The 21,061-nt window shown below is 43.6% G+C and overlaps 1 protein-coding gene across 3 annotated transcripts in view; it reads right to left on the bottom strand.

Moving 5' to 3' along the window:
* LOC135106760 (LIM and SH3 domain protein 1-like) overlaps positions 1–21,061 on the bottom strand; it is a 101,369-nt gene that overhangs the window by 37,758 nt on the left and 42,550 nt on the right. For all 3 annotated transcript variants that reach the window (XM_064016031.1, XM_064016030.1, XM_064016032.1), the window contains exon 3: positions 5,898–5,982. In XM_064016031.1, coding sequence (XP_063872101.1) covers positions 5,898–5,982 — 85 coding nt within the window. The remainder of the gene's footprint in view (positions 1–5,897; positions 5,983–21,061) is intronic.

Raw genomic sequence — 21,061 nt, 5'->3', positions numbered from 1 at the left:
ATTCGCCTGGAGCTGAGTTTAGCTGATGACGTGGGACAACACGAACTGACGCCCAATTTATGGGTTGAACTAGAGCCTGCTTTTGGCTTGCTGATGCCAGCAATGGGCATGGCAATCAGGGAACACATGAACACAGGAACTAAAAAAAAGATTCACAGGTGACAAACATTACACAATTGCAAGAAGATCCAGTTTTTTTGCTAAAATTTGCTGATACTGAAGACAGTTCATTCAACATTAAAGTTATTCACTCTGAGTTTATTTAAGATAAATTCTTGATCTGGCATATGTTAATTAGAGTGCTTACATTTCGATTCTTTTTATAAGTCACGCCATAATGGTGGCTCCAATTCATGTCTGGGCTTGAATGGGAAGCAGATTGAGATTTTTCTCAGTGGTCGGTGGCTTAAGGTTTTAGTGATCTCACCAAGGTAACTCAAGATAGCTGGAAAATCAGATTGATTCTTGACAGTAAATTCTGATTACTCCATCTGGGCAATGCAAAGACCTATACAAGCACATCTAACTGAACACTTAGGTGGTATATCAGTTACAATCTGTCATAGCTGAACAAAGAAGAGAGAGAGAGAGAGAGAGAGAGAGGAGAGAGAGAGAGAGAGAGAGAGAGAGAGAGAGAGAGAGAGAGAGAGAAAGCAAACAGGATAGAACCTGTTAAAGTTCCCTACAAAGTAATGTTTTGATAATGAGTATGTTTCTGTTGCATATACATGCAAAAGTCACAAGAACAATACATTACTAACTAAATAAATAATACTATCAATCATTTGTGGAGGATTGTGGTGACAGTCTGTTGCATCGTCTGCACTTTAAAATATGTGTCACTGGGCGTGTTCCATCTGCTGGAAGCTTAATTACACCATACTCTTCAATATGCAAGTCATCCAGCAAAACTGAGTAATGTGTTCCTCAGCTGAGCAAGATACCACTCAAACATTTGATAATACTCTCCTGACTATTCTCCTTAGGAACTGGCACCTTTAATGGGCCTTTTTTTTTTTTTTTTGCTGTCTTAGACCAGAGCTCATCTTGTAGAAGAAATAAATCTTCCTGGATCAATCCGAAGCGACATCCATCAGGCCAGTCACTGTCAGCGCCTGCAGCGTCAACTGCGCCATATTGCAAGTTCCTGACGTCATTGCCCCGGCGATGGAGGAGAGGAGCCCGATCCTGCCTGGTGTTCCCCACGCCACCCCAGCCAGACCTGGACACCCGTGTGAGTCATGACTCAAACCTGCACTCTCGCCCGAGCCAGCGGTGTGGGTGAGGGGGAGAGGGGCAGGCCGAGGCAGAGAGCATATCATCACGGCGTCATCTTTTACTTAGCAGTGCATTTCAGGGCAAGACGACATAATGTAGAAGTTCACTCTCTAGAAAACATTTGAGCTTAGTGGGCACTCTACACTTTACTGAAGTTCATCATCATCATCATCATCAGACGGCGAAGTAATGGTGGTGGTAGTAGTAGTAGTAGTAGTAGTAGTAGTAGTAGTAGTAGTAGTAGTAGAAGAAGAAGAAGAAGAAGAAGAAGAAGAAGAAGAAGAAGAAGAAGAAGAAGAAGAAGAAGAAGAAGAAGAAGAAGAAGAAGAAGAAGAAGAAGAAGAAGAAGAAGAAGAAGAAGAAGAAGAAGAAGAAGAAGAAGAAGAAGAAGAAGAAGAAGAAGAAGAAGAAGAAGAAGAAGAAGAAGAAGAACAACAACAACAACAACAACAACAACAACAACAACAACAACAACAACATTCAGAGGCCAAGCACGTAAATGACTGTATGTGGGCAGAAAGTATCAAAAACTACGAGGCGTGCAAACTGAGTGGCGGCTGTAAGACTCTTTACAACTGGGGAAGGCTTTAAGAATGGCTGCCTCTTGGGGACACTGGAGGACGGAGGAGGAACGATGTAGTACGTAGAGATCCACACATCCATAGCATATAACTTGCTCCAAATTCAAACAAAGGAAGGTGATGATGTAACTTATTGGGTTCTGGTCTTTCAACTCCCGCCGCCACTATGCTGTGCTTTGTGGAGAGAGAGAGAGAGAGAGAGAGAGAGAGAGAGAGAGAGAGAGAGAGAGAGAGAGAGAGAGAGAGAGAGGATGAGAGAGAGAGAGAGAGAGCGTAGTAGATTAGAGCCTACTATGGTGAAATAAATTTACGAAAACTGGTTCTCATCATTTCTGAAAAAAAAGAAAAAAAAAGAGAAAAATACGAAGAAGCAGTACAGAGTGGCAGGTAACCAAGTTCTGTTATTGCTGCGGCCTCCCATTCTGTATTCAGCGATGTATTCATCCACCATCGGTCACTGTAACGATCTCCCACTCAGCTGATACTCTCATTCCCTGTCCCTCCAACCTGCTTATCCTTTAGCTTTGTGATCACCTTGTTTCTCCCTGTTTTCCTTTCAGCCCTCGCACCCCCAAAGCTCCCTTTTCTCTCTCTCTCTCTCTCTCTCTCTCTCTCTCTCTCTCTCTCTCTCTCTCTCTCTCTCTCTCTCTCTCTCTCTCTCTTTTCGTTTTGCTTGATGTTTTCTCCCTTTTAGAGCTTTTCAGGTCGACGAGGAATCACCTTTTGTCAGTTAATGTTGAACGCGTCCACAGTCTAGGTCACGTCTCCTGCAGCTTGACACACGTGCAGGTCTCTAGTGTCAGTTTAAGGCACAATTTCGAGACACCACTGATGGCAAGATGAATAATCTGAGTAGCTCTAACATATCTGTGCTTTTTATTCTTGTTATGTTCATTACATCTATGGTTGATCCGGTCTGTGATCAGTCATACTAAGCGTGTTTCGTGTGGTCAGATAGCACAGCCTTTAAAGCACCGCACAGCATGTCGCGAGACTTCACTGGAAGGTTGATATGCTCGCACATCTTAACATCTTAACGGCTCCATAGTTCACTGCTCCATATTTTTACCGTATTTCTACCATTAAGTTATGCGCTAAAATATTCAGATTTCTCCAGTTTTTTATAATCCTTTTTGGCATTTTTCCTTCATGGACTGGTATTTTTTTATATGCTTTAATAAGTGTTTGAAGCCCAAGGTCAGTGTATCTCTTCCTAAAAAATATATAAAAATAGATAAATAAATAAATACTCCTGTGCAGGTTTATTAATGACGCTCCCTCTGGTTTGCGCTACTTAGCTGCCCAAGTGTCGAGTCATTTGTGCACGCTACTTATGACGATAAGCTATTATATACACCTTTATGTTGGCTTATAGCAAATGACAGTGTTAACTACTGGCTTTATCTTATACCCCGTCATGTGCTGGAGTCCCGCCGCGCATTCCCGAGTCCCAGAATTCACACACACAAAGCATATGAAGTGATGTACAGGTGATATTCACATTCAGGTGATATGAAGTGATATTCAGCTAAACTCAAACACGCGTTGACAAACGGTGACATACTGACGAGTTCATTATCCTGTTCTACAATTCAAGATCTATTCGTAGACTGTAAAGATGGTGGGAAAACTCACGTTGGAACTGCAAAAATATTTCAACTACACGTTTCTACACATAAAATGTGTGATGCTTTGATTGTGGTGAACTCAATGTGTGTGTGTGTGTGTGTGTGTGTGTGTGTGTGTGTGTGTGTGTGTGTGTGTGTGTGTGTGTGTGTGTGTGTGTGTGTGTGTGTGTGTGTGTGTGTGTGTGTGTGTGTGTGTGTGTGTGTGTGAGAGAGAGAGAGAGAGAGAGAGAGAGAGAGAGAGAGAGAGAGAGAGAGAGAGAGAGAGAGAGAGGAGAGAGAGAGAGAGAGAGAGAGAGAGAGAGAGAGAGAGAGAGAGAGAGAGAGAGAGAGAGAGAGAGAGAGAGAATTTTATGAAGCCATACATGTACTCGTGTGTGTGTGTGTGTGTGTGTGTGTGTGTGTGTGTGTGTGTGTGTGTGTGTGTGTGTGTGTGTGTGTGTGTGTGTGTGTGTGTGTGTGTGTGTGTGTGTGTGTGTGTGTGTGTGGTTACTTAATTGCAGTACCTTCACACAAGTGGCGTTCCTGGTCTCCCAACACAGTCCTGTCACGCATTACAAGCCTACGCACTGAAAGCTTTGCCGGCCATAATTGTAAAGCTGTATTTTGGTTGATCTTTGCTTCCATCCAAAATTTCTGCTAGTATTTGCGACATCCTGACCTACGGATACTCATTCATTTGAAGAGGTTTACGCCATCTCTGTTAAGCATTTTTACATCGTTAACATTCTACTTCTTCCTTCCTTTCTTTCAGTACAGTGTTGGGGCGCCAAAAATGTTCTAATCATCCAACAAATCTTTAAGCGTGAAAATGTTTACCTTCAGTTTTTTTTTTTTTTTTGTGCTTTTTTCTTGCCCTTGGCCAGTCCTCTTGCATAGGGAAACAAGTTGCAACATTTTTCTTCTCAAGGGATATGATAAGGCATCCATTTAACTGCTGTTCTTATCACTTTTCTTTATTTCAAATGCAGCAATATACACCAAGTGAAGATCTTACAATGTTACTTAGACGATGGGCTAGAGTGCATTCACCACATGCTGACGAGCCATAATCACACTGGCTGGCTGGTGGTGTTCAAGTATGTGCTTCCTTTTTTCGGTTTGCTCGTACTGTCTCTGAATTCCCTTGTACTGTCTGTCTCACAATTTCCCTTGTATTGTCTCTAAATTCTATTACATATTAATCTGTCAGCACTAAGCCCCCTGCCCCGATGTGTGTATGTTTTAAATCGATCGTAAGGGCAAAGGGCGTACATATGTGCAGAGAGAGAGAGAGAGAGAGAGACCTAACAAACTAGCTACTAAGCCGTAGAATGCGGAGGTTGATAGTGAAAGAATGATTGTAGCACGTCTGACTACAATGCAGGAAGTCTCAGGTTGGAATCCTGGTGAGAACTTGGGATTTTTCTGGGACAACTGCCCGCTCCTAGGTTCACCCTTACATGAGTGATGGGCATCGATCAGGTATGATTGTACCTGAAGCCCAGGAAGGATGACGCTACCGGCCCTAAGCCAACATTCATAGAAGTACGGCACACCTTACGATGGTTAGAGAGAGAGAGAGAGAGAGAGAGAGAGAGAGAGAGAGAGAGAGAGAGAGAGAGAGAGAGAGAGAGAGAGAAATAAACAGAGCGGAAAAGGAGGGAGGAATGCATAACTGCAAGATAAGAAGGCAACACACAACAAAGGACAGACGAAAACAAGAGAAGAAAATGACACAAGAAATGTGAGAAAGAGAGGAAGAACTTGAGAAAAGGCCACACGCCACACGGCGGGAGAGACAGGAAAGAAAAAAAAAGTTGAAACAAGGAAAGAGCTAGAGGAAAACTAAATAAATAAAAAAATGACGTTAAACAGAGGAAAGCTAAATAAATGAAAAAAAAGTGACGTTAATTAATACCTGCAAATAAAACACCACGAAAGACGTCAGGCACAGAAAAAGAAAGCTGTGTGTGTGTGTGTGTGTGTGTGTGTGTGTGTGTGTGTGTGTGTGTGTGTGTGTGTGTGTGTGTGTGTGTGTGTGTGTGTGTGTGTGTGTGTGTGTGTGTAAAGAAATACGAGTATACCAGAAGGAAAACAAAATAGGAAGAGAGACTAAAGAAGAAGGAAGGAAGGGGGAAACTGAAGAAAGAAGAACGGAAGAAAGAAGGAAGAAGAAGAGAAGTAAAAGAGGAAGAACAGCAAAAGGAAATAAGAAGGCATTACACAAAAAAAGGCGAAAGAATAACAAACATAACTCACATATGTAAAAATATGATAAAAAAAAAGACGAAATTAGGGAGATATTTAGAAAGATATAATGACAAGCAAAACACACACACACACACACACACACACACACACACACACACACACACACACACTCTCTCTCTCTCTCTCTCTCTCTCTCTCTCTCTCTCTCTCTCTCACTTACATTAGACTGGATCTTGGTGTTCTCGGCAAGGCGTCGCATCTCGGGAGTCTCAGCCACCGTGGTCGCCTTGGCCTTCGGGATGTGCCTGTAACAACAACAGCAGCAGCCATTACCACCCACCACACTGACGGTGACAACATGATACTGCCTAACAACACACACACACACACACACACACATCGACGAACAAAATTGATGACACCATACGTACTAATAAAACTGTAACTAATATGAGTTATCGAGCTATCTTCCCTTGTGTGTAAATCATTATTATTATTATTATTATTATTATTATTATTATTATTATTATTATTATTGTTATTATTATTGGTATTATTATTATTATTATTATTATTATTATTATTATTATTATTATTATTATTATTATTATCATTATTATGGAGCTTGTCTGTGTGTGTGTGTGTGTGTGTGTGTGTGTGTGTGTGTGTGTGTGTGTGTGTGTGTGTGTGTGTGTGTGTGTGTGTGTGTGTGTGTGTGTGTGTGTTCTCTCTCTATCAAAACCACATCACCATATTTAAAGTGACAAGTTATAGACATGATGATGATGATGATGATGATGATGATGATGTTGATGATGTGATGGTGACTGTGGTTGAAGTTATATTACTCCAAAAAAAAAAAAAAAAAAGAAATCCACTCGAACACACCCACACTTACAACATGCATAAAAGTACGTGTGGTGAAGAAGACTCTCTCAGAATCTGGGAAACAAAAATATCAGAATATCCTTGACTGAAATAAAAGTAAGTAATAATAGGTTACTCAGTGTTAATGTAAAACATCAAAATATCAAGAGAAGACATGATGTGTACAAAATATAATGGTAATTTAGTAGTAGGTGAATATCACATCCTGTCAGTTTGTCCTCATGAACGTATTGTTGAAGTAAGAAACAGACATTCCACAACACTACAGGGGTGAGCCAACCGTCACGAAATTTGTCAAGCTGATGCAGAATGGCAAATCTTTCATACTACTTAAAGGAAACATTCAAAATGTTTAGACAAGATTTATTAAAAAAAAAAAAAAAGACATAGTATGTATGTATTTATGGTAAAAAGAACTCAACGTCTGAACGCAAAGAAATTAAATTCATTTCAACACACACACACACACACACACACACACACACACACACACGTCGCAATGACTCAGTGAACCTCACCACCACTCTCACCACCTAACGGGAGCCCCACCCCCCTCCTAATACCCCGCCCCAGCACCTGCCATCTCTGCCCCGCTACTCTCCGCCCCTCCCGTGCCCCCTCCCTTTCCTCCCGAGGCTGCGTGCACCACTTTCGCTTCTGGACACACCAAGGTACAGGTACACTCTACTTTCTACACTTGAAATGGGTGACTGGTCTGTATTCAGAAACGCTTTGCTCTCACCAAGACTATTTTCGAGTCACAGAAATGATTAGCCAAATTTTCCAAGTGTTTTTAAGAACATAAGAAAATAAGGGAAGCTACAAGAAGCCATCATGCCTATACGTGGCAATCCCTGTAGAAAACGGAACTACCTACCTATTTCCATCAATCATCCCCGTCCATAAATTTAACTCATCTTTTTTTTTTCTGCTGATAAGGTCTAATAATCTGGTTAATCGGTCACTAAAACCATAAAAAAAAAAATAAAAAAAAAATTAAAACCTCGTGTCACTTCAAGTAAAGCCTATTCAAAGTAGTCAAGGTGCGGGTAGAAATGTTTCAGAATATGGGCCTCTAATTCGTCACCAGAAGTCACGCTAAAGACACCCTGATTTGTGTTTTCAATCAGAGTAAGCCCTTTCGAACTCGATACTTCTATCCCGGATGCTTACATCTAACACGGAATGCGGATGGCGCCGTTAGAACAATAGATGTCGCGTCACGTACAACCACCCACTCATGCACGCACTGTAAAGTTATAGTGGTCAGTATTAAGTGCACCTATACCTTTATCATTACTGTACTTATTGATGGCTTACCTGGTAGCTGATTCACTGTTAAGTGTTAGTGTGTTGCAAAGACTGTTTTCAGTGTGTGGTAGTTTCGTCACTATTTGGCTTCTAGATACCTCGCACTGTTTCTACTGTCACAACGTACTATTCAATAATTAATTCTTTCGTTCATTGCAATTATACTGTACGTTATTTCAGATAATGGTGCATTATTAGGTTTTTTTTTTTTTTTCAATATCATATTTTTGTACTACAGCCGTCTTAGTGAGTGTTGGAATGCGAGGACAGAGATACGAGTGAAAGTACACTTTATTGAGGGTTGGTGTGCTCGTAGCCTGTCGAGTGCATCACATTTACATCTTCGGAAAATTCGGATATTTGTACAATCCGACAGAGGTTGTTCCTTAACTGATCCAACTTAATGACCGTAAATATAATAACACCGTAAAATGGGACCTTATCCATTTCAGTGTTATAAAACACTCTTGTGCCTAACAATCTCACTTAAGTAAAGGTCAATTCACAGACTTCACAGTAACGGAACACGTATCCGTGAGACTGGTTGAGCAGGAAGGCGTGAGCGCAGGTGTGAGGTCTGGAGACACCTCGGAACAAATCCCCGTCTAACGGAAGCGTCACGCGGGAGCAGAAAATGCCACACTGCTATCACTCCAAACACGAGAAACGAAGACGTGACTGCATGAATCGCCAAGTATTCTCCTCACGAGCATCACTATCTAAGAGAGGTGACGCACACATGGAATGCATGAGTTACCACAATTCAAAACTTTTCTTGTAAGGCATTAAAATACCTAGCCACATAGGATGTTGGGAAATTGCAGCAGGGGTAGCCAGCACTGTTCCAGGATCATATATATATATATATATATATATATATATATATATATATATATATATATATATATATATATATATATATATATATATATATATATTAGATAACTTTGTAGTCCTTGACCGAAATGTGATTACGGTGGTACATCACGCGCGAGGCGAGAAGATATGAGGCGACACTTTTTCACTTTTTACAACTGTGCTCACAGTGACTGAAAGGGAAGGTCAGGATGTTTTTTTATATATTGCTACCAATAAAGAAGACCTTGGGGAGTGTACGTGTAAATGGTGCTAAGACGGATAACGCTATCTAACACAAATACCGGCGTGACTGTAGCTTGAGTAGTGGATGCGCCACACACTTATCAGGAAAAGAAAGACTGACACATTATGAAGGAGTGAGACAAGAGCATCAAGGATCAGTGTACAGACCAAAGCTGTTGACAGACTGTGTGTCATCTACATGAAAAAAAAAAAAAAAAAAAAATAGTGGGCACGAACAAGACACGTCAGGAGTCAAATACATGACATGATCAATCTAAATAACGAAATGGCAACTTGGGGAAGGCAAAGTCAGGTAGACAACTCCACGAGAGAGGAAATGAGAAGCTGTGCCGTGATGGCCTGGAATTCCGAGACGCAGCCCAGGTAAGTGGAGGTCACCTGCGGCGCGTGGTACTTACTGTCTTGCCGAGTGTCGCCTCCCCACCGGTCTTGTCAAATATTTATTCGATTTGGCTCACCACGCACGCACGCACGCATGCCCGCACGCACGCACACACGCACACACACACACACATTTTTTGGATAATTTTTCGATAATTGGGATTCGAGTCCGGGCCTTCTTGGTTGTGAGCCGAGCGTGCTAACCACTATACTACACTACACTACACACACACACACAAGTGGGCAAACGCCATTCACACTTTTCTTATGTATTGCTGCTGTTTGTAGATAAATGTTTACACAATTAATTTGATCTAGCTCGTCAAATGTGCGAGGTACTAGCCAGCACAAGTATAAAAAATAAAAAAAATAAAAAAATAAAAAAAATAAATAAAACTCAGGCCTGCGAAGTCTCCAGGCTGGTTGAGTTAACATGATCCTGAAAGCCATTTAATAACGTGTGTGTACTGATGGTCAAGAGTCCTGGGAGCTCAAGCACAGCCCAGAGCCGCGGAAAACTGCTCGTTGGCAGTGGAAAAAAGGAAAACCGCAAAGAATGTGCGTTCCTCTTCACTCAGGAGGATGGTATGACTGGTATAATTTGTCATTTCAAGGATTTTATCTAAATTAGAAACAACATGGTAGTTTTATTTCTACCTGCAATCTGCTGTCAGTGAGATTAATAAGCTGTTTTACTGAAAAGCGTTCCAAAAACATACGAGGATCGCCACAGACAGTTGCCTTCCTCCTACACACACACACACACACACACACACACACACACACACACACACACACACACACACACACACACACACACACACAAACACACAGGTGACACATGCACACAGACAGAAGGGACGCCACGAGCTCACTTAAGGCTTCAAACACAGGTACAGATAAGAGTACAGTTTAGACAAATGCAAGGGACGCTGGAACGCTCGTCTGCAGTGCATTGCATGTCGCTGCGTACCGCCAGGACCGCAGCACACATACACTGTACCTGTCCAGACTTACCTGACCTACAAGCAATAGTCACGCTCGCCAGCCTGCAAGCCAATCGATCAAGTGCTTGCTGAATTATTTACGCCGTGAACTAACATCCAGCGAGGCGAACCTTTGGGAGCTGGCGTGAGCACCACCCGCTAGGAGAGTGCTGGGGACGCGGGTTGCTGCAGGGCTCGGTGTGTTTACTACCTCTGCCTTTTTTTATGGTCCGTATTGAGAAGCACTCCGCTCTCTCACCACGACTATTTTCAAAGGGCACAGAGATGTTTACCTGGGTTCTCAAGAGTATTTTTATTGTTCAAAATGTAGCAAATAATTTTTATCACTAGAACCACAAAAAAAAAAAAAACACCCTTTAAAAACCCGCGTCACTTTTATTAAAGCCTTCTGAAAGTAGTACAAGGAAATGTGTTTCAGAATAAGTGTTTCAGAATATGGTCCCAGAATACCATGCGACTCTCTCTCTCTCTCTCTCTCTCTCTCTCTCTCTCTCTCTCTCTCTCTCTCTCTCTCTCTCTCTCTCTCTCTCTCTCTCTCTCTCTCTCGTTGACAAAGAGCGGAAGAAATTCTGCCCGTTGTTTTACAAATATGACTTATGCTAAAATATATGTCGTGACAAATATAATGGAAGTAAATTGTGAAATATCAACAAAGATAAATTTCTGAAATAAGTGTTCACAAAAGCTGCCACCATCCTGGACACACACACACACACACACACACACACACACACACACACACACACACACACACACACACACACACACAAATCAAAAAGGTGAACGATTACACATGAATCACTACAGAGAGGATGTGACTATGAGGGGAAGTTGCTTATTAGGGCAATTAATTCAAGTTAGGTGCAGCGTGACGCGCCGTGTTGGTGAGTGTCGGCGTGGTTTTCTTCTTAAGATCGTGATTCACATTTGTCGGATATTTTTTTTTCTATTGTTTTGTATTTTTCTTTTCTTTTTTTATTGTTCAAATCTTACGTAATGTTGTACATGGTTATTATTATTATTATTATTATTAGTTATAATAATAATAATAATAATAATAATAATAATAATTATTATTATTATTATTATTATTATTATTAATATTATTATTATTATTATTATTATTATTATTTATAAATGGGATTTCAGTGCGTCTTTCTTTTTAAATTTGTCTTTTAAATATTGATGTTGTCATTTCTTTTTAATTTAAAGCCAATTTAATCTCTAACATTATCACAATTGTGTTACACTGAAATACTTGTAAGTTAATAATGCGACTCAATGTTCTGTCTCATAATGATATTCATTGTTAATTTAAATGATTCCTAGTTTTACGCAAATAAGCTCCATAACTGTAATAACTCCTTTCCCAGGTTGCCTCTTTGTGGCTAATAAAACATTTTTTTTTTTCTAGCAGCTGCCAACAAACATGAACCGTGCCACTGGGTACCAAGAAGAGTACTGTCGTAACCAAGAGAGGGTCAAGATGGGCAAGCCGCCTGTCACAGTATTCGTAGGTAGAGACTAACAACTGTAAAACAGTCCAAAGTCCAATGTTAAGATTGTATACTGAAAAGCGTGATTGAGAATGTGTATGATGTGTTTTGTCATTGAATGTTAATGACATGAAGAAATACGAATCGGAAATGTAATACTGATGTGTATGAGATATTAGATATAAGTGATCTGGAGAGACGAATCTCCAAGTATTGTAACTTTATTACTGTGGAAGGAACGTTGTCTGTATCTGTCAAATGCCGTGAAAGATCCCATAAGCTGGAGATATGTGAAGTATTATCAATCAAGTAAAGCGTATAAAGCTTGTAGCATTCTCTTGAACACACAAGTGCCTCTCAGAAAATTATGGACGCGAAAAGATCGTGCAACATAGAAGCTCGACTGTAGAACACTACTGTAACGAAGCCACTTAGTATTTACTGGTGTGTGGTTCAGTAATCCCTTGCACTAAGCCTGAGAACAGTAGAGTAACCGTGGCAGAAACTGTATCACCCGCATGTCGAGTTAACGGAGCTTGTGAAAAAAAAAAAAAATTACTGGAAGATACTTACATATGACATTTATGGACGTATTAGAAGAGTCGGTCGCAACAAGACAGATAAACAGACAGGATTAGCAAACGAGGTGGAGGTATTTTACAGGAAGGCATTAAACATATGTACATGAGCTGTCAGGTACGAACACGCGTTGCTGAGGAGTGTGGAGTGATTCCCAACAAAGGATTTGTGATGTCGCATTGACTTTTGAACCTCTTAATGAACGGACGACACCATGAGTAAACACGATATGAATCACGGGACTTGTAAGATGCAGGGCACTTGAAATGGTGAGTCAGTTGTGATCTGCAGGTGACAAAACCCAATATTGATAGAGACGTACCTAAATCAATGGGTTGTGACCTCGCTGACCGACGAAGAGAAATGGCAGCTCACAGCACCACGGGAAATGTGTTAGAGAGAGAGAGAGAGAGAGAGAGAGAGAGAGAGAGAGAGAGAGAGAGAGAGAGAGAGAGAGAGAGAGAGAGAGAGAGAGAGAGAGAATTCGGCAAATGGACTTAAATCTTGTCACGTAAGCGCTCCAACAGTCGACCATGGCGTGGGTTTCTTGATTTCTCGTGATCTCTCTGGAGAAAACGTTACGAGAAATCTACAATGACCATCTAGCAAAGTGGCCTTACGACTCATACTGGGAGAACAAACTGATGCAGCAGACGGCAGAGGAGAGCTTGGGAAAAAAAAAAAAAAATACGGTATTTGGAGTAGCGAGAACATGCCGCGAGTAACCAGGTATGATTAAAAATAAAACCCGGATTCGTAGAAAAAGAGAGAAGAAAAGGCAGATCAGCAGATTACTGAGTGATCATCGAATTTAAAGACATGGAAACACTAGCGAGGGAGATGATGCTTAGAAAATAAAATAGTGGACTGAAGTAAGGATAAGACACGGACACACGATGAGAAAGGGACAGTAAAAAACGGGAGGCTTAGTAAAGGTACTGGAATAAGGATGAAGAACGTACGTAATAGATTTTCAGAAAGCAATCCAGGAGTTTTCACATGAAAGAGGAAAGTAGATCAGAGTGTTTACAGAGGAGGTGATAGTCTGTGCGGTGGGAGGCGCGATGAAGCAGTGCCGGCAGGAATCCAGAGAAAGTATAGTAATTTGGGGAAAACCTCGAGTCTATTACTTTATGACACCGTTCAGTTTTCCTCTCCGCTCTCTGTTCTTCGTTCCTTCATTTTTGTCCACCGCCTCGCAGGGAGTGGGGAGGGGAAAAGTGAAAGGCAATGAGGAGGAGTAGGAAAATAAGAACAATAACAACAATTATTATCAATACTATCATTATTATTGTTACTATTATTGATATTGTTATTATATGAAGGATCAGCTATGGAGGAGGAGGAGGAGGAGGAGGAGGAGGAGGAGGAAGAGGAGGCTGACAAGGGTGTTGCCGGTTTCCCGATATGGCAGCGGCGGCGAGAATGGAATGCCTCACTCAGCCCCGCGGTGGCCAGACACCATCACCACCACCGCCACGTGAGGCAGCGGCGCCGGAATCAATCAGTGGCGCCGGTGAGGAGGGGTGAGGACACACACACACACACACACACACACACACACACATACACACACACACACACACACACACACACACCGTCTTGACCTCATACGGGCAGGACGTGTGACCTTGGCGCTCTCGAGCAGCCTCGGCCAACTTGTTGGCCTTCCCCGCCCCCTAGTGATAGTGACCTCAGTTTGTTTTGTTTTTTTACTTTTCTGTTTTCAACTTTTAGCGTTTAGTTTGAGGCTCGATCTGGTGGGATTGTTGTTTTTGTGAACACTTGTAGCGAATGCGTGTGACACATAAAGGAAAATGAGTGCTTCAGTGCAAACATACGAACGCAATTACCTCCTGCGTCGTAGACGAGGATCTGGGTACCCGCCACCCAACGTGATACAGTGCCTTAAGTCCTTAAAACTATTTCGAAACCGTGGATCGAGAGGAGGCAAAAGTGTGGTGCGTCCCATCAAGGTAGTGACCTCCAGTGCCAGAGACGACCGCAGGGTGGAGAAGAGGGAATACAAACACTTTGAGGTGCCGAGAACGTGGTATAGTCTTCCCTCACTCCTCTTATTTAATGCAACGTCTCTGGCCAACAAGATGGACGAAGTGATTGTGACGGTGAGATCTACTTGTGCGGACATTGTGGCGGTTACTGAGGCGTGGCAGATTGTTCCTGAGGTGTGCACGATGCAGGACTACCAGCTATACCATCACCTCAGGTCAGGGCGCAGGGGGGGGGGAGTGGCCGTCTTCTGCCGCTCTGCCCTCAGCCCCTCACACCTCCCTGTCGATATTCCTGCCGGTGTGGAGGCCCTGTGGGTGAGAGTCACGCCCCCCTCCCATCCCAACAACACGGCCTCCATCATAGTCTGCGTCGTGTACCACCCCCCACGAGCCGCCACTGCACAGTTGCTCACCGCTCACATCATCAACACTGCTGATGCCCTGAGGGTGAGGTATCCTGCTGCCAAGCTGGTCATCTGTGGGGACTTTAACAGATTAGATATCAACGATATCCTACACCAGCTACACCTCACCCAGGTCGTGGACTTCCCCACCCACCAGCAAGCCATCCTCGACCTTATCCTCACAGACCTGGGCCAGCAGTACTCGCCACCCAAGCCGCTGCCTCCCATGGGACGGAGCACCCACCTCTCCATACTGTGGTCACCCACACCCACCACCTCGACCCCCCGGTCAGCTGTCACCAGGACCCACCGCCCCATGCCTGACTCAGCCATGAGGGAGTTTGGGCAGTGGGTGACACAACACCCGTGGACCGAGGTGCTGGATGAGGAGGACGTCCACTTAAAATGGCAAAACTACGTCGCCACTACTACAGCAGCCTTCCACCACTACTTCCCAGCCAAGAGCGTCACAACGCACCCGTCTGATGCTCCCTGGATGACGCCCCGCATTAAAAGACTCATGCGTCAGCGGACCTGGGCGTTCCACTCCTGCCCGGTCCTTTACAGGAAACTAAGAAACAGAGTAATCAGGGAGATTAAGAATGCAAAGGCAAGCTATTACCCAGACAAGATACACCACCTCAAGCTGACCAACAACAGACAGTGGTACGCTAAGATCAAAGCTTTGTGTGGCTTACAAAAGCACACTTCATCCCTTCCTTGCACCTCACACCTTCCTGCTAATCTCGCGGCTCAGGAGATGAACGATCACTTTGCTGCTATCTGTCAAACCTTTCCTCCCCTCCACACCACTCCGCTTCCTGCCTATCTGCCCGCTCCCTCCCCTCCACACACTGTCCAGGCGATGGATGTTTTTAAGAGAATACTTAAATTTAAACCAAGATCCACCACACCCACTGACCTTCCTATAAAAATTTACAAGGAATTTGCTGTAGAGCTAGCAACACCGCTATGCTCCATAATAAACGCCTCACTCTCCCAACACTCTTGCCCCGCGGACTGGAAGACATCTTATGTCACTCCCATCCCCAAAACTTCCAGTCCTCAGTCACTCAATGACCTCAGGCCAGTCTCTATCACCCCCATCCCTAGCCTTATTTGTGAAGATTTTGTATATGACTGGGCATACACCAAAATTTGTAACACCGTGGATATCAGACAATTCGGAAATATTAAAGCCACCTCCACCTCACATTACCTGACCAGCTTCCTTGAATTCATCCACAGCCACCTGGACAAGCGAAACACCTCTCTAGCTGTTGCTTTTGTCGACTTCAAAAAAGCCTTTGATCTAGTTGATCACACTGTTGTCATCAGCAAGGCAGTAAGTCTGGGTCTCCCTCCTAATCTGATAGCGTGGCTAGCCGACTTCCTCACAGGGAGACGTCAGGCCGTTCGCTATCAGGGCTCTGTCTCTAATTTCCAACAGCTGACATGTGGAGTCCCCCAGGGGACCAAGATGGGTCCTCTATGCTTCCTCCTCCTCATCAACGACGCCCTCACCGACACCCCCCATCGCTGGAAGTATGTGGACGACTGCACCGTGGGCGTCCCAGTTTCCAACAAGAACCCGGACTACTCGCCACTGCAAGCAATTCTGGAGCGACTGCAGACGTGGACAGAGGAGAGCAGGATGACCATCAACCACAGCAAAACTGTGGTGATGCATTTCTGTACCTCCTCTGTACCAGTGCCCCCTCCCCGGCTCACAGTGGGCCCTCACCCCCTCCAGGTGGTCCAATGTGCCAAGCTTCTCGGAGTCACGGTGGACGACCAGCTGACCTGGAAGCAGCATGTCGCCAGCACCGTGAGATCAGCTACCTACAGGCTGTACATGCTGCGCAGACTCAGGTCGCTGGGGACGCCGACAGATGAGTTAAGGGGGGTGTACCTCACCTTCATCCTCCCCAAACTCATGTACGCCTCCCCAGCGTGGTCCTCCTCCCTCACACACACTCAACAGCTACAGCTAGAGAGTGTGCAGAAAAGGGCGTGCAGGGTCATCCTTGGCCCTGCATACACCACCTATGAAGAAGCCCTGACCACCCTGAGTCTGTCCAGAATATCCACCAGGCACCGAGAGGCTCTGGAGAAGTTTGGGAAGGGACTACTGCATCATCCGCGTCTCAGAGACATGCTGCCGCCCGACGCGCCTCGCCCTGTCCGTGCCACCAGACACCACAACAAAATAACGCCCCTGAAGGCGCCGCGCACGGACCGGTACAGACTCAGTGCGATTCCCACCATGGTGCGAGCCATCAATCGATAGTATTTCCCTCCTAGATTAGTCTTACCGTTAGGATTAATGTTAAGTTTTTCCCCATCCCCTATGTACATTTTCAGTTTGTCAACTGCCTAAATAATAAACCGTTTATTATTATTATTATTATTATTATTACACACACACCTGTCTCCCTAATTGACTCTCTCCCTTGACAGCAGTAGGTAAAGTTGAGATGGAGCCACAAAATCGGAAATAATAAAGAACAGTGTACTACTTAAGTCCTCCTGTGCCAATGAGAAAACCACACACACACACACACACACACACACACACACACACACACACACACACACACACACACACACACACACACACACACACACAAAAGAAAAAAATAAATCTGACCAAAAATTAATCATGATGTTTCACGAACCTCACTTGACCTAACGTAAGCAAACATGTAGGGATTATTATTATTTTTTTGGGGGGAGCAGGGGAATCTAACGGAAAGAATGACAATTGGTAAAACTGAATTACGGGAATATATGTGCGTACAGGCACGCGACAAGAGCGTGTTTCTCCTGGATGATAAAACTATTTTCAGAGACCGCAGAGAGAATTAATCGTGTTCTCATAGCTGTTTTTTACCCAGTGATAACAAAGAATACTTGCAGATCTATCACTGGAATCATGAAAACCGCTTGAACATCTCATACAGCTTCCATTAGAACCTGTTGAAATTAGTGGAGATAGACGGCAAAGTGTTTCAGAATACTGCCCTTACTGCCGCCGGATGCCGCTCCACTCCAGCGCTGCAGTGAGGCATGGTTACTGACTGGGGCCGCTAAGAGACCATAAGGCTGGGCGCACCAACACCTTCATCCCATTCACTTGAAAGGCATAAACAATTCCCAAGCATCTCTCTCCTTTCCATTCGCTAGTGAACTCATTTTATGTCTTGCAGTAAGTAATAGTAGTAGTAGTAGTAGTAGTAGTAGTAGTAGTAGTAGTAGTAGTAGTAGTAGTAGTAGTAGTGGTGGTGGTGGTGGTGGTGGTGGTGGTGGTGGTGGTGGTGGTGGTGGTGGTGGTGGTAGTAGTAGTAGTAGTAGTAGTAGTGATAGTGGTAGTAGTAGTAGTAGTAGTAGTAGTAGTAGTAGTAGTAGTAGTAGTAGTAGTAGTAGTGGTAGTGGTGGTGGTGGTGGTGGTAGTGGCGGTAGTAGTAGTAGTAGTAGTAGTAGTAGTAGTAGTAGTAGTAGTAGTGATAGTGGTAGTACTGGGTTTTAGTTTCCATTTGAAATTCTCGACTTGGTTTCTATTTCTTCATTTTTAATTAATGTGGTGGACTATTATCAGTTGTAAATCTTCGGCCGAAAGTTAACTAATCAATCAGTCAGGCATTCGTTGCTCTCTCTCTCTCTCTCTCTCTCTCTCTCTCTCTCTCTCTCATACACTACTACTACTACTACTACTACTACTACTACTACTACTACTACTACTACTAAAAAAGATAAATAATAATAATAATAAAAATAATAATAATAATGATAATAAAAAATAATAATAATAAAACAATAACAATTACAAAACAGTACCGGTGCATTTCACCCAGGGCACTCCCGCCTGGCCAGCCCTCCACAGCCACCAATAATACATCGGGGATCGGTGGGCTGTGGGGCGAGGCAGGGCAATATACTTTTCACGTTCATCATAAGCACCTCTTAGCCTTCTTCACGCCCGCCTCCCATCCTTAGTGACGTCACTTTGAGCCCTGCTAAGTGAGGGGCGGCGCGGCCTGTGTTGTGTGCCGCTCACTGGCCAGCCCCCGAGAGCGATCAGGTCCAGCTCGTTGGTGGTCTCCACGGCCCGCCTGCACACTCGCGGTTCTCAATGGACATCTAAGGTGCCTTAAGTTCTCGATGGATGGCTATGGATCATAGTTTCTAAAAGCACTTTGTGTCGCACGTCCTTCATATTATACAAAATGTTTCAAGACAACGTGAAACATTTACCATATCTTGGTGTCCGAGGCCTCAGCACTGCAACTCTCAAATCTTTCACACTGCAAGCATATGATACATTTTCTTCAACTCTTAATGGAGAAATGAGAACCCGAATCTCTCCTGACTGGTCTAAAAATACCACACATTGATGATAAATAAATAAATGTATCAAAGGAGGAACTCAACCCTGCGGCAGACCTCCGACTGCTCTTAAGTCCTTGCCCATCAGGCTGGCGTGCGTGTGTACAGTACGTGCCTCACATTATGAGGGTAAGACTAAAGGATGAGAGTCTGAATGGTGACGTGCACAGTGCAACGCTTCACAGAGATCCGAGAGTGTCACAGGCCAAGTGAGACGAAAGGATATCACTTCAGGAGTTTCCTTCAGAACAAAAATTGCAATTCCGTTCCATCTTTGCCAATATTAAACTCAGATGTCAGGCGCCATTACCATCCTCGAGTTTTACGTCAATTTAAAGATCTGTTATACCTCCATTATAAAAAAAACAAGAACTTCCTCCGTGTCGTGCTAAAGGAGGTGGATGGGAGAATGTTAGGTAGAGGTTTAAATTTGGTGAATGCTGATGAAGACATAAGGATGATAACAGATGACGCAGCGGTAAAGAAAGTGTCACACCACAGGCACTCACAACTCCCAAGCGTCACAGGCACACCCAGGATCCACAGCAGGCCTTCGATGTCAGCCTCCATCGCTCCACGTGGCCGAGAGTCCTTTGCAATTTGAAAGAAGTAGAAAGGAAAATAATAGCATTGCGTTAACTGCCGTACTTCTTAGCGTTTCAGTACAGTTACGCTGCCACGGGACGAAAAGCGGAGGATTATCAGACGCTCGCTCCACAGCTAAGATTTATCACTTCAGGCGAACAAATAACACAGCACACTGAACATTCACTATGGCTATCAAAGCACGGCATACATAAACGTTGAACTCTGCCCTGTATCTTCTCCCGTAACATTCTGGTGACACGACTGAAAGAGCAAGGCACAAGGGTATAAACGCAGGACTATCGATCACACGAAGGGAAGCTTAGGTCAGAAGAATGACTTGAAATACCTGACATGGAAGAAATCGACATACCTGAAGTTTAGAAATTATAACTGAAAAAAAAGGATAGTTAGGAGGAGAAAAAAAAAAAAAAAAAACAGCAATGGTAGACAACATATCTGGAGGAAGTCATTCACGTAACCGGAAAGAAAATTGGAATGGTGGAGAGAAAGGGGAGAATATACACAAATGAGAACGAAAACAAAGAGGGAATAAAGAGACTGGAAGGAGAGAGCGGTACGAGACAAACACATGTGGATGGAAAGTGATGGAAACTAAATTAGAGAGAGAGAGAGAGAGAGAGAGAGAGAGAGAGAGAGAGAGAGAGAGAGAGAGAGAGAGAGAGAGAGAGAGAGAGAGAGAGAGAGAGGGGGAGGCTGCAATAACGATGACAAAAGATATTAAAGGGAAAGGAAGGATGAGAAAAAAAAGATTAATATAAGAGGGTGAAAAGATAACAAGCGGATTGAATGACTAAATTATGAGAGAAAGCAGGAAGCGAGAAAGAGAGAGAGGGAGAGGAAGAGGGAGAGGGAGGGAGGGAGAGGGCTACCGACGACCATCTGGGGAGGAGCGGGGAGGTCACGACGAAAATAAACCCGGACAAAGTGACCAAATAAAGCCTTGATGGATGGAAGATAATATAAACAAGCGAGAGGGAATGCATCTCTCTCTCTCTCTCTCTCTCTCTCTCTCTCTCTCTCTCTCTCTCTCTCTCTCTCTCTCTCATTTTGTTAGGGTGAGTGTCATGTTTTTTTTTTTCTCCATAAATTATCTACCAGTCTCTTCGAAAGACAATGAACTATTGAAACAGCAAAAACTACTACTACTACTACTACTACTATTTATATCACTGCTACAACTACTACCATA

Source organism: Scylla paramamosain, chromosome 14 (assembly GCF_035594125.1).
Source record: "Scylla paramamosain isolate STU-SP2022 chromosome 14, ASM3559412v1, whole genome shotgun sequence".
NCBI lineage: Eukaryota > Metazoa > Arthropoda > Malacostraca > Decapoda > Portunidae > Scylla > Scylla paramamosain.
Note: the sequence above shows the minus strand (reverse complement) of the source record. Positions and strands in the feature narration are given on the sequence as shown.